We start from the raw sequence: 14,196 nt of genomic DNA, 5'->3' as shown, positions 1-14,196 counted from the left end.
ACCAACGAAGCCTTAAACATTCCATGATATAATCTGTATTTGCACCAGTACCATAAGACAATTACATCAGTCTGTATTTGTAGAGCACATCTCATGAATGTACCAGCACCATTTCAGTGTTTCACAACACAAAATATAAGTGAGGATTACGTAGGGTCACAATCAGCCATGCCAAATAACAAACATGTTTTTCTATTATTATTATTATTATTATTATTGTTGTTGTTGTTGTTGTTGTTGTTGTTATCAATGCACTTGGAACTATGTATCTATGTATGTATTGTGTTATTTAGCTCATGAATCAGACATTTGGAATGAGATCACATTTACCATCTGGGGACTGAACAGCCAGTATTCAACATCTTTTAAGCTGTGAACTATTTAGACTTGTTTTAGAATCGCTTACGATTCATAACACAAAATATCAGGCCAAGTATATCGCTGCTTCCTACAACAATCACACGTCAAATAATATAGCCTATGTATTTAATATATATATATATTTAATATTTGTATTGTGCCAGCTTGAAACCATACAAACATGTAGTGTAGTCGAACAAGAATGTGCATGGCGAATCAAATCCCAAACAATCCATGAACCAACAAATGACACATCTTTATTGCACTTCGTTTTATTGACCACTAGAGGTCCTACTCAAGCACTGTGTCATTGAAGCCTCGGGTAATGAACCATTTTTTGTAAAATCAGGTGTCGAAGCTTCAACAAAGTCTCGATCAGCCATCACTAGCTGCAGCTCTGTGGAAAGGCTACAGATTCAACACCTAAAAACTACAGCCATGACTTCACACAACCACATGATGAGGACTGATGCAGAGGCACCAGCACTAACAGCCAGGGGGCAGCACAGACTCAACTCCCCATCCTCACTGTGCTCTCATTCACACACCACTGCTGCTGCTGCTGCTGTGAAACATAAACCTGAAACGTTTCACGGCTGCAACAGATCAACTGATGATCATAGTCACTATCCATTAGTTTACCAATTATTTTCTCGATGTATTTAGCAATAATTTGGTAGATAAAATGTCAGAACATTGTAAAACATTCATAAAAGTTTTCTTCAAATTACAACCAACAGTTCAAAACCTTAAAAAAAATCAATTTACTGTCACGTCAAAGAAAAAACAGGAACACTTGGATGTTCGCATGGAAAGTGACTTTAAAATTATTTTCTGTTGATTGATTGTTTCAGCTTTAAAATATCCTAAAATATCAGTGATTCTTTCTAAACCCAGTAAATTCCTTTCTTTAACCCTGTGAGCCCGTACGTATCATATATGATACCCACATTTCTGGGACTCATTGCATCACCATCAAGCATAAACTTTGCATTTAACCCTTTTAGATGAACTCTTATGCTCGTATACTGACTCCTGGTAGACACTCCTCACTTTTCTAAATGTTTTGACATGTGTGATACAAACAAAAAATATACTTAGAATTTTTTTTTTTAATTTTTTTTTTTTACATTTTGTCAAAGGGACAAATAAAGAGTTCATATTTGAAAAATTAGAATTTTCTGACCATTCTTTCATAGTTCAGGTCTCACAGGGTTAAGTTTAAATCTAAATTAAAAATCGAATTTGAACATTTAGAAAATTTAGAAAAGTGATCCACAGCTGTTGTGCTGACCTCTGACCTGCAGCTGACAGTTTTTCCTCGAAGCACGTTTTCTAAATAAATAAGTAAATAAAAGATAAGAACAATAAAATATCCTCCAAAGTCAACGGAATAAACTCAAACTCCCAAACTTCGTCAGTGTTCACGGTGACACGTTGATACGAAACACATCAACGTAAAAACAGAACAAACCAACGTCTCAGGAAAACAAATCATCAGTATCTACAGATGGAGAACGAAATGTAAATTCTGTCACACCTCAGCTGCATCCTGACAGGAAACAAGTCGTCTCTGTGTCCACGTCTCCCTCAGACCAACACGTTAAACTAAGACTCTCAGACTTGTTAAAACAGATGTTGAGTGCAATGACTGCAGATGTTTGACATCATCGCTCCATCATAACAGAACATTTCGTGTTGGACTCGTCTTATTCCGGCCGCTGTCGTAGCTCTGGGTTCTCACAGAGGTTCTAAAGAACAAACGGCTCATAAGATAAGATAAGATAAACCTTTAATAGTCCCACAATTCTCAACATTCAATTCTCTCATATATTCTATCTCAGCTTCGAAGTGGATGCCGATGGCGTGTGTTTGGTTTGGTCAGCGTGGGTGATGCCCACAGATCACAGGCTGACTGAGTGCAGATGAACAGGACGCCAGAATAAAGGCCGAAGGTTTCAGGCACGTTTCACATTTGAAGCGATGTGAATTCAGAGCGAATGAATCTGAGCTCCGTGCACAGTAACTTCACACGACATGTGCGTGGCTCCATTTTCTCCACGGATGTTTTTCACTTTATTAAAATCATTTTGTTTTCTTGGTCCAGCTGATCCACACGCAGCCACCAAACCTGAGCCGTGTTTAGGACTCGTCAAGGACACTGTGAACTGGCCGTCAGCCCAGATGCCTGCGAAGCACCATGCATGTGTGTGTGTGTTGTGGTATGTGCACGACTGTGTGGATGAACAGCGTGTGCGGGTCTGATGCAGGTGCAATTTGAACAAACAAGGAAACGCTTGAAGAATTCACGGGCAGAATGGCTTCAGTAAACATGACCCATATACTGTATATATGTTGCTCTGTGGATTCCTTCTATTCCAACACCTTCCTGAGGATCGAATGTCTCCTGAACCAGCAGCTCAGAAAACCGAGACCAAACCCCCGACACCTTTCACAGTCAGCGGTAAAAACAAAACAAAGCTTTATCTTTCACGGCACCGTGACCGGGTCCTTTAAAAAACCGTGATCCTGATCTGTCTCTTTGTCTGTGCACATACTCTCCACTGTCTGCGCCTCAGTCTCTTCATCCAGTTCAAACCAGTTTCTGTTTATCAGCCGGGCAGAAGCAGCCTGTATAGTAGAAGCCAAAACATTATTCATGTGACCTCTCATCGTTGTGTGTGTGTGTGTAATTGTGAGTCAAGGTAAAACTGATGTGATAGAGGTGCACAGCCCTTAGAAACATGATACATGTTCATGGTAGAAGAAGAAGAATTAGCGCAGAGCAGCTCTGGTTCATCAGCCTGTTCTGAACGAGCACTGACTCAAAGCTGAAGCTGCCTCTCACACTTTACAACTGTGCAGCCATAACAATGGATTTCAACCTGCTCACTTCCAGCGAAGGACTCAGGCCACTGACTTCAGTAAAAACAGCAACACAACAAAAACGCTTTGTTACAGGTCAAAGTCCTGCATTTAAAATCCTGCTGAAGTGAAAGTACAGAAGGATTCATCAGAAATTTCAATTACAATCCTCACTCTGCTTCTTTGCTGTCATTATTAGTTTAGTCCACTTTGTAAACATTGCTCCTGACTGGTATTTTATAAACGGACGATCTGTTTGTGGCATTAATCTGAGAAGTGACTGTAAGTGTCAGTTAATGAAGTCAGAGTGAAGCCAGGCTGAATCCGGGATTCTGCTGAGAACCAGAGAACCGAGTGTTCAGAGAAACAGAGTCACGATAGAACAGGAAACCCAACAAACCACCTGAGGACATGTTCCCAGAACCACAGAGCCCACACACACTTTCAGTGATCAGAGTGGACCTCAGCAACAAGGTAAGAACCTACAACAACACAACACTTCAACTGAGCTGCTGCAGGAAGCTCAGAGCAGCTGGACTGACACACACACACACACACAGTGCAAACACCTGAAACACCAATGAGCCCTGCCCATCACTACAAACAACAACAACAACAATAACAATAACAATAACAACCCAGCTGCAGCAAACACTGACCAGCAAACACTCAGAGGTCTGACGGCCTGAGGGTCTGGAGCTGACACACCTGTATGAGCCAAACCATGAACGTCATGAGCGACAAATGAAAGCAGGTACTCACAGCAGGAAGTTCGGACACCAAGGCACCGACAGCGCGGTCACAGTCCGGTACAACACATAGGAAAGGCGGGGTTCTGTCCTGCAGCATCGCGACCAAAGACTGGCCGACCAGGACTCTCAGAGGACGGACAGACCGCAGCAGAGGACCCGCTGAGCCCCACCATTTACTCCTCAGTCACAGTGTCCGCGCTTCGCACCTGCGTGGATGTGATTGGACGTCACGTACGTTGCATCTCAGCCGCTGTGAACGAGCCAGTCATTGTGAAGCGTGTTGCCGACAGGTGATGTCAATCAGTATTCTTCACCAGTGACAGAGAAACGTCCTGTCAGCCCTGCACTGCCACAGCCTCCATCTTTACTTTTACTCATACTGTTTTTTTTTTTGTCAATTGATTGTTCAGTTTGTTCGTTTTGATAAACGCGGTCATAATTATCCACAGGCCAAAGAAAAATCTGCTCCAGAAATAAACCTCATCGGTTAACACATATTATCTCATCTGTTTACTCCATACATACAAACAAACAAAGGCCATGATCCTCACAGGGAGGATAGGGTTAGGATAGGCTCTGTGTCTTCTGATTGAACTGAATGACCACTGAACACTGTGAGTTGTGAAACCGAGTGAAAACATCACGACTCAAAAAGCTCAGTTCGGTGTTTTCAGTGTTTTCCCTCCGTCATGTGTGAGCGTGCAGAGGGGAATTAGGTCAGCGGTTCACGTGAGCTCCGTCCTACATCTGGTTCTCTGGATCAGCAGCAGCCGTGTTCTCATAGTCTGACACAGTGGCTTTTTTCACTGGTAAGGGTTTAAATAAAGTTTAGTGGTTTGTAATTACTGATCCATCAGTGTGACGCAGCAACGTATATTAAGATATTAAGAAATATTAAGGATAAAAACACTGTGAGTGTCTCATTATTTTATAAAATAAAGTTTTATTTTATCAAAAGTTGATCATGACTGCAAAGATCATAACAATAATATATAATGCACAGAAATGGAATAAACAGCAACAGAGCATTATGAAAAACTAGTGTAAAAAAATCACAAATACAAAAATATATTGCACTTGGTACTTTGAAGTTTTAGGTGGAAGAAGAAGTTACGTTTGAACAACATTCTCAGTTTGATAGATTCATCTGTAAACATTTCTCTCTCACGCTCTGTCGTTCTTTTCTCTTTGTGAGCACGAAGCTTCTTAACGTTCAGAAAAATCTACAGCAGAGAAGCTTTATTCAGAGCGGAAACCAACAGGAGAGTCGTGCTTCTCTTTCTCGCTTGGTCATTGTGCTTTTCTCTAGACCCCGTCTGGGTTTTTAACCTGGTCATTTAAACACACACACACACACGCACGCACGCACACACATACACACACACACATACACACACTCACACAGTCTCATTCACACATTTACACACAATTTGAGCTTAACTTTAAGTGCTCGAGGTGGTCGTTAATGGGACACTTAATCATTCATCATCAGATGAATCATCAGAATCATCGTCTGTCATGTTTTATCTGTCAGTCGGTTTCTGCTGACAGTTCTTGGTGACAGTGACACCTTCAGGCCACAGACACAAGCTCAAACTCATTCATTTGACTGAACATAGCCTTTGTCCTGTTTTAAATGTGCCATTTAGATTAAAGAGCAGAATATTGTTTAGATCTGTGGACAGATTCTACTGTAGCGTTCAGGTCTGCGGGAATCTGCAATTTATAGAACCACAGACAGAAAAACAGTAATTACGGTAATGTGCAAACTTCACTGTGAGGCAGGAGGAGGCTTCCTCTGACAGACTCAGACAGTGGGAGTCAGACAGAATTTTTTTTTTTTGCCTCGTCTTGAGCACAGGATACAGAGGATCCGGCATGGCTCAAAATCCCTGGTCCATACGTCAGTGGTCACCTAACACTCTCTCAGCTGACATTCCCGGGTCGGGGAGGGTCTGGCCTTTTTTGTCGTGATACATAATCTGGTGAGAAGCTGGCTGTGTGCGCCTGGTAGCTGACGGTGACGCGGTCTTGTTTTGGCAGAAGCCTTCAGAGCTCCTGAGCTCTCCTCAGCGGGACGGACACGTGTCCGGCCTCCTCACATCCGTGGCCCCACACACCTCCACGGGGTCGGGGTAAGGGTCGACCTGAAGGGGGGAGGGGGTCACAGAGCATGTTTACAGGCTGCTGATGGAGTGGTAAATAAACAACACAAAGTATGAAAAACCAGTTCAATTAAAAGTCTGTTGAAAATAATATTTAATTCAAATCCAGTTTTGAATTTCTCATCTGATCTCATGAAGTTTTTCTGCAAATAACTAAAAACTAAAGCTGCAACACTCAAAGATTTCAGACTCCAAATCGCTCTTGACTTTCTGTCTGACTTTAAAATCAAGGAAAGTGAAAATAAAAAATGAAGTTGGTCGCTTTGCTGTGAGACTGTGAAGGCGTGTGTGTGTGTGTGTGTGTGTGTGTGTGTGTGTGTGTATGAACTGTACCTCAGAGTAGAGTGGTGGGGGGAGATATCTGAACTCTGTGATGTATGTGAGCAGAGATCCCTGGTCCTCTCCCTCCCCCTCAGACCTATCACAGCCCTGCAGACAATCCCGCCTGTGAGACTCTGATATTGCCAGATCGCTGTAGCTCGGTGGTGCTGCAATAGACAAACAAGCGTAAGAGATCTTTGCGTACAACACGCACATGAATAAAGGACAACACACTTCCACGTGCCCGTGTTTACTGTCCGTACCCTCGGGTCTCTCCGACAGGCCCAGCCAGCTCAGAGTGCTGCAGTTGCTGCTGATGCTGGAGGTGCGGGTGGTGCTGGCATGGAGGGGTATGGTCCCGATCACCAACGGCAAAGAGAGAGACAAGTTCAACCCACCAGGAATGTCCACATACACCTGCAGGCAGAGAAGAAGAAGAAACACATTTGTCTTAGCTGGAGAAAGTTTTTCATGCACACAAATAAAAACACTGCAACTTCCTGCCTCCACCTCCAATTCATCTGTCTGTCACACTCTAAACAACCCCTCCGACTCACCACCAGGGCGTACTCCACTCTGATGATGGGACAGTCCAGGATGGAGGGGGACACCGGGGGTATTTTGAGCAGTTTTCCCTCCCAGCTCTGGCTCTTCCCCTGCGGCAGAGGGTCTCCTCGCAGATTGGACACCAGCTGCTGGATCTGCTTGCCCTTACCCTTGGCAAAGAAGGTCTGGGTCTGGTACAGCGCAGCCTTGGGCACCACGACCCGGGAAGAACAGTTCTCCACCTCTGCGAAGATTTGGATGGATTCACCTTGGAAGGAAGAGAAGAGATCAGTCCGTCAGACTGAGAGAGAAGGGGCATAAGTGGAATCTCAAAAGCAAAGAAGCAGAAGGAGCGTTGGAGGAGTTTGGAGGAGGTGTTCACTCACCTGGTGTGTAGCCCTTTCGCTCAATCTTGGCACTGAGGGAGATCGGGCCTGAGGCACAGAACCAGCAGCACAGGGTCTTCTCTTTGGTTCCAGCCTGAGGAGCCTGTTCACATACAACCATCTGTTTTAACTGACGGGAGACGCTGAAAACATGAAATCCATCCCGTCCTTTCTTTCTGAAGACCGACACCACTCTCATGTCTGCACAGTAAATGTGTACGAGGCGGGAGGATCACTGTCCTCTGACTGTCCAGCCTCCACCGTCCAATGAGTGAAGATCACAGTGGATAAAAATGATGATGAACTCATCTGTTCTCAGAGGAACGAGCTAAACGAGCAGCATCAGAGTCTTCGAAGGAAAACAAAAAGAATTATTTATTATGGAAGATGTTTATTTGCTCGATTGAGTTAATTGTTGTTGTTGTTTGCTGAAACGTGAGCTTCAGACTTGCTGACACACATGAATCTGATCAGATGATTTCACTGGTCATTTGGCCACGTACATACACGCCCCCGTTTATTTCTGCAGGGTGCTACCCTGATTAAGATCTGCCAGAATGTCACTAATAAAATTAAAGGGAGCTGTAAATCCAGTGTATGGGTCCTCCTTGTGTTACAGGTGGATTTTATTACCTTTGGACCGAGCAGCTGCTGGTTGTAGCTTCACATTTAGCATAAGGACATGAGAGTGGGATCAGTCTTCTCATCTAACAGAAGGTGAACATTTCCCCAAATGTCAAACTGTTCCTTTAAAGTAAAGGCAGCGTGGCAGAGCTCCTACCAGCAGCAGAGGTGTGTTGATGTCGATGTGCTCGAACACAATGAACTCTTTCTTCACTTTGACAGGGAGCAGCCATGAACGGTGCAGTTCAGCTTTCACCCAGTACCTCACACTGCCGTGCTTCCCTTCAAAGGACGTGGCCAGGGCCCTGATAGGAGGGGGAGGAAGGGCGGCGGGAAAACAGAGCGTTAGGAAGTGAGGCTGGTCGGTGGTCGTGTACTGTGTGCAGAGGTACTGAGAGAAAACACAGCACGGCCTGCTCCAAGTTAAAGCCCTGCATTCAAACTCCAGCTTTAGTACAAGAGGAGAAGTTTTTTCACAGTTATGTAGTATCACAGGTAAGAATCACAGTAAAAGTACTTCCTGTAGTTACAGTATTGCAGTAAAAGTACTTCCTGTAGTAGGTTGTCAGATGATTCATGGGGAAGAAGAAAAAGTTCTGATTTGTAGATCTTGTGTTCAGTTTTTGGATTTTCTCTGTTTTATTTTGTTTTTTAAAACACTGGATCATTTCAAAGTACTTCATAACTGCAGTTCCGTACAGAACCCGAGTAAATGCACTTGGTCTCTACTCACATCTGAGGAAGGTTGAAGCTGAAAGCAAACTCATGCAAGCCGGCGTGCAGAACAGTCAGACCCTCCTCTGAACTGTCCTCATCTGAAAGACAAAGAACAGGTTTCCAAATACACCTGTGCTCTGCAGGGAGTCCACACCCCGCCCTGTTAACACAACATGTCACATAACCTTATTACACAATGAACTCTGCTTATCACTTCACCTCCGGGGATTTATTTCCAACTGTTAGAGGCATGTAAGAAGAGAACGAGAAGTATAGTGAGCACAAAAACACTGGTTTCATCAGGACAGTGAAGAAATGAGGCACAGACATCAATGATCCACATTTCATCTGTGTTGTTGGACAAATCGCAAATACTGAAATGTTTCTGTAGCTCTGACTATTTATAACATTTCTGTCAAAAGTTGAAACCGAATTCTTGTTTAAATTTTAAGATTAAGATGTTTTCATATGTATTATATTCAGCTATATGTATAAATAAGAAATGGGAAAAGCTTCATATTGAAGTTTGAGATGATTATTGGTAAAAAGTGGAAAATACGGCAAACATTCGGAGATGTTGAGACAACTGTCCTGGAGAAACCACATTCATTTCTCTATGAGCTGTTTGAAACGTCTTGGGAAGTGACAGACACTGGTTAAAACAAGAAATCAGCTGTGATGAGGAACTGGGGGAAGGTGGAGCCACGGGTTGTTGAGAAAATCTTTTCAATGGAAAAAGTGATAAATATCCTTCAGACTTCAGGAAGCAGCAGAAGAAAAAAGGGAAAAAATGATTTTGTGAGACAGAAAATGGCGAAATCAGAACAGATCTGCAAAATAAATCCATCCACAGGACTGATGGGAAAAATGTGAATGAACTGTCCAAACACATTCGTTTCATGTTGCAGGTAAAACCAATAACTTTGATCTGATCGTGTCCTAAGGTGTACGTGCATGAAAAAAAAAAACACAACACTGAACCACACAACAAAACAAATACTGCAAACATGTTTCACATCAGACAACGCACACAACTGATTCAACACACAGACTTTAATCTGCTCAGTCCTGCTGTTGGACCCTTTTCCTTTTAGAAGAGTTTTAGAACGTGACCCTGATGTTTGACCCACAGTCTTCGAGCAGATCTGTGGTCTGGTGCTGGACTCTGATGAGTTCAGCTTTAAGCTGAATAACTGAGTCATGTTGCTTCATAAGCATCAAGGATTTAAGAGAAGAAAAGAAAAGTCTTTTTAACCAACCGACATTCGTTTAATGTCTGTGAAAACAGAATATTTGACTGGTGAACAGATGCAGTAAACAGCTGCTGGAGAACGAACACAACCTCGGTTCACTTCCTCATTTCTTCTCTTATTGTTTGTATTTTAAACTCTGTGTAAATGTCTGAACCCTGCTGAACTTCAGCTTCCTGCCACCTCAGCACTCGCTCCATTTCACCCTGCATCTCTGCTGTTTGTGTCTGTCTGACTCTGTGTGTGTGTGTGCGTGTGCAAGTGTGTGTTTGTATGTTTGGTGTGAGAGCTGTCATAAACAGCTTGCATGCATGTGTGTGTGTGTGTTCGTGCATGTATGAGCGTGCGCCCAGTCAAGTCACCGGCAACACAGAGCAAGCAGGAGTAGACCGGTATGAACCAGACTGAGCAGCTTCCTTCAGCTGGAAACTCCAACGCATGCATTACAACTCGGCCTCCCATTGGAGGAGAGCGTGACATGAATTACAGGCCGGGCTCTGATTGGTGCAGCCATGACAAGCCCCTGCCCACATTAGTACAGCCATGTGGTGTGTGGCATGAGAGGGGGAAGAGGGGGGGGGGTGGATGGGGAGGCAGAGAGAGGAAGGGTGTTGTACACTATCAGTGAACTCCAGGTACAGATCTCACACACAGAGACGTGGAAGAAACTAAATGAAGACAGAAGAAAGAACATGTGACACATTCAGGTCATTTAATTCATCAAACATCTTCAGCATCAAACAATAAAACCAGTTACAGTCAGAGACAACATCAGCATCACAGCGTCATCAGAGACGGTTCAGTTACTTTTAAATAGTTTTAAAAGTCTCCAGAGTTTAATGAAAACATGAAGAATCTCACCAAAATGTCCGTTTAGCAGCTTCTTCTCGAGCTTTTGGTCGAATCCCATGATCCTTCTCAGCACACGGAGTCTGCCCACTTTACTTTTCATGGAATTAAAAACCTGTTTTATTCATGTCGTCTTTAAAAAAAAATTAAAAAGTGACTCCAACAATAAACTTTCAGTCACAACTTTAAGTGGAGCTGAAACAATTTATCGTCTGTAACTATGATAAAATCCAATGAGTCTCATCGTTCACTGTCTCCAGCTCCTGAAGTTTCACTGTTCGTGAACAGAATGTTTTGGGTGTTGGCCTGATGATCAGACATGGCGCCTGCGGGTGTTTAATAATCATCATTTGCAGCAGAGTTGAAGTTTATAGCTTCATCCTTCAAACTGGATTTCTGAGGAAACAATAAGTTCAATCCAATAAAAACAAATTTAAAGCATAAACAAAAAAATCTTGATGCAGATCAAATAAATTTAAACATACATATCTGCATTCAGTTCACCTGAAGTCTGAACATCTACAGTTTCATGACAGCTGGGGAAACTCCACCTGCTGAGGAAGGTCATGCGATTTGATCAAAAGCTCCAGAAACAGCCACAAACATGGACATGGTTTCGCTGAGTCAGAAGATTCAACCAAAAATCTGCTGCTGAAAATGAAGCAGCTGTTATGAACAGTTGTGATGTTTGTCCTGAACTTTGACCCCAGGATGTATGCGGCGTGGCGGGAGTGCAGAAAACAAAGTCCTTCTCAGAAACAAGCAGCTGCGGACGAAGACAAGTCCTCCATGATGATGATGATGATGATGATTCGTGCTTGTGCTGCAGAGTCCAAACGTGTCTGTCACTCTCAGACAGTGTGTAGTTGAGTCCGGGGAGGATGAAAACAGTACTTCAGGTGATAGTCTGACCCACACTCTGATGGACTGTGGGTCAGGTGATAGTCTGACCCACACTCTGATGGACTGAGACACATCCAGGCCTGAGTTTCTTATTTCCGTCAAACTGTCCCTTCACTCATTTGCATCAAGTTTTACAAGTGTAACGGCACAACCGAGGGTTCAGGGAGTGTTAGGAGGCTTAACCAGCAGCTGAGATATTACTCCACACACATAACAATCTCACACACACACACACACACACAGATACACAGTAAGTCTGGTCCTCCCTCCCCTCCTCCCCTCCTCCCCTCCCTCCCTCTCTGGCAGTTTCTGAACAGGTTTGAACCGCTTCTAACAAAGGGAGTTGCCTGAGCTAGCCTACTTCAGGATGTCATCAGTAAAAATGTTCATTTCCCATCAGTTTGCGTGAATGTTGCAACAAACATTCAAACATTCACGCAAACATCGACTGGTTCCGGTTCTGGATCGATGTCTTTATTCACGCGAAGTGTTTCGCACATCGATAACAACTTTTTCTCCAGAAGCGAACGGAGAAATGTGAAACGTCGGGATGCAGCCTGTGCAGCGCTGCCCGGCTCTGAAACCCTCATCCCCGCTGTTCCGAAGCGTATTTAGTGCTTATGAAACGGCGTGGATGAATAATTCATGTGTTCATTTGAAGTGAGGGCAGAAGCCCGGGTCGCATCAGCTGTTGCATCAGCACCACTGTCACTGATGGACGGGATGTTTGGGGCTCTGCGCTCTGTCCCGACACACGTCTGCACCTTCAGCTCTCACAAAGTTTCCGATCACATTAATCAGCCTCTGTGAAAAGTTTGCGTGATCAGCTGACCCGCATCACACTGCGACACACAGCAGCAGCTGTCACACAGACAGTGAGTGGAAGCAGCTCCTTACCTCTCTCCTCTCCTATCAAGGTGTCGTAATGGTGTAAGTATTCCACCTCCTCCGTGTAGTTCTGAGTGTAAGCCGTGTTGGCCCCGGCGTTCCTCGACTCTGTCCACCGGACCTTGGCGACTCCTCTCGCGGTTATGTCCAGACGCTTTACCCGCACATCCCCGGTAACCTCCACCACCACCCTCCCTGACACCAGTTCTCCCCCGGAGAACACCGGCAGGTTGTTCTCATTCAGACTGTCAAAGTAGATCGCCAAGGCCCTCACTTTGCCCAGCACCATGGTGGCAACGAAATAATGAGAAAACGCGATGAAAAACAAGAGTCTATGGGGGAGAAGTTGTGAGCAGAGCCGTGTGGCACAAATTCATGCGCCTAGCTCGGGGTGCCCAGCACAGAGCCGGGTCTGCGGCTGAGTCGGTGATGGTTCATCTGGTTGAGACGCACAGCTGATGGTCCGCCTCGGCTCTCGGGTCTCCTCCTGCTGTGCCTGCGCGCCTCTCCGCTCTCTCTCTGCTGCCGTCTGCCTCCAGCCGCTGCGCTCTTAAAGCCTCTGTGCGCAAAAATAACCTCACTGAGCATGTGCGCACAGACCGGCCGGCCTGCTCTCTCTCTCTCTCACACACACACACACACACACACACACACACACAGACACACACACACACACAGACACACACACACACACACACAGACACACACACAGACACACACACACACACACACACACACACACACACACACACACAGGATATGTCTCCACTCGTCCAGGACGAGTGGAGACATTTAGGACGAGTCGTCCTAACAGCTCTGGACAGAAACGATCACAGTAGTTGAGCTTTACCTGAATCAGCCATGTGATCGTGAGCTCACCTGACACAGGTAACACTTCACTCTGTCAGACCCAAAGTCTGCTTTTAGGATCTTTGATGTTGTTTATAAAGTTTTTGTTTTGAGTAGATTAAGTTTTAAGCTGATGTCACAGTCTTTCCCTGATCTGAACCAGGTGCTGTGAGTCTGAACAGAACCAGAACCAGAACCAAGCCAAACAAACCAAACAAGCCACAGTAAAACGTCCCAGAGAAATGAGACACATCACTAAACCTTTGACCCGAGGAAAAGACAAATGATAACACACCACAAACATCCACGTGTGAGCTTTGACTGAAATGGTTCTATCAGTGTCTGAAAATAAAGAAAAGGGAAGAAAAGGGAAGAGTGATTCTCTGTTAGAGGAAAAGAAAAGTCAGATCAGTTTAACCCACCGAGGCTCTGAGTCATGAAGGACAGAGTCTGAGGAGCAGAGGTGTCCCACCTGAGGACAGAAAAGAAAACACATACATTCAGTATATTCAGACCAGGATTTTAAAAACTGGTGTGTGAGGTGATAAATACACTGATAATCCGTTCACACTGCAGCGAATTCATCTTTGCATTAATGGTTAAAAACCAGGCTTCACATCTGGAACAGGTCTGGCTGCTGTTCACCCTGTGAACCCCTGCAGCTCTGGATCCAAACACGCAGAGTGAGTCCCTCTGCTGGTCACAAGAGTGAACACACAAC

The 14,196-nt window shown here is 44.5% G+C and overlaps 1 protein-coding gene across 1 annotated transcript; it reads right to left on the bottom strand.

Annotated features, from left to right (window-relative positions):
• Positions 1–5,747: 5,747 nt before the first annotated feature.
• Positions 5,748–13,167, bottom strand: arrdc3b (arrestin domain containing 3b). The gene is made up of 8 exons (XM_041058846.1): positions 12,636–13,167; positions 8,753–8,834; positions 8,177–8,324; positions 7,396–7,498; positions 7,021–7,277; positions 6,727–6,880; positions 6,476–6,630; positions 5,748–6,124 (listed from the first exon to the last, which is right to left on the bottom strand). Exons 1-8 carry the CDS (start codon positions 12,913–12,915, stop codon positions 6,047–6,049), a joined length of 1,257 nt encoding a protein of 418 aa, XP_040914780.1. The 5' UTR covers positions 12,916–13,167; the 3' UTR covers positions 5,748–6,046.
• Positions 13,168–14,196: the final 1,029 nt, after the last annotated feature.

Source organism: Toxotes jaculatrix, chromosome 16 (genome assembly GCF_017976425.1).
Source record: "Toxotes jaculatrix isolate fToxJac2 chromosome 16, fToxJac2.pri, whole genome shotgun sequence".
NCBI lineage: Eukaryota > Metazoa > Chordata > Actinopteri > Toxotidae > Toxotes > Toxotes jaculatrix.
Note: the sequence above shows the minus strand (reverse complement) of the source record. Positions and strands in the feature narration are given on the sequence as shown.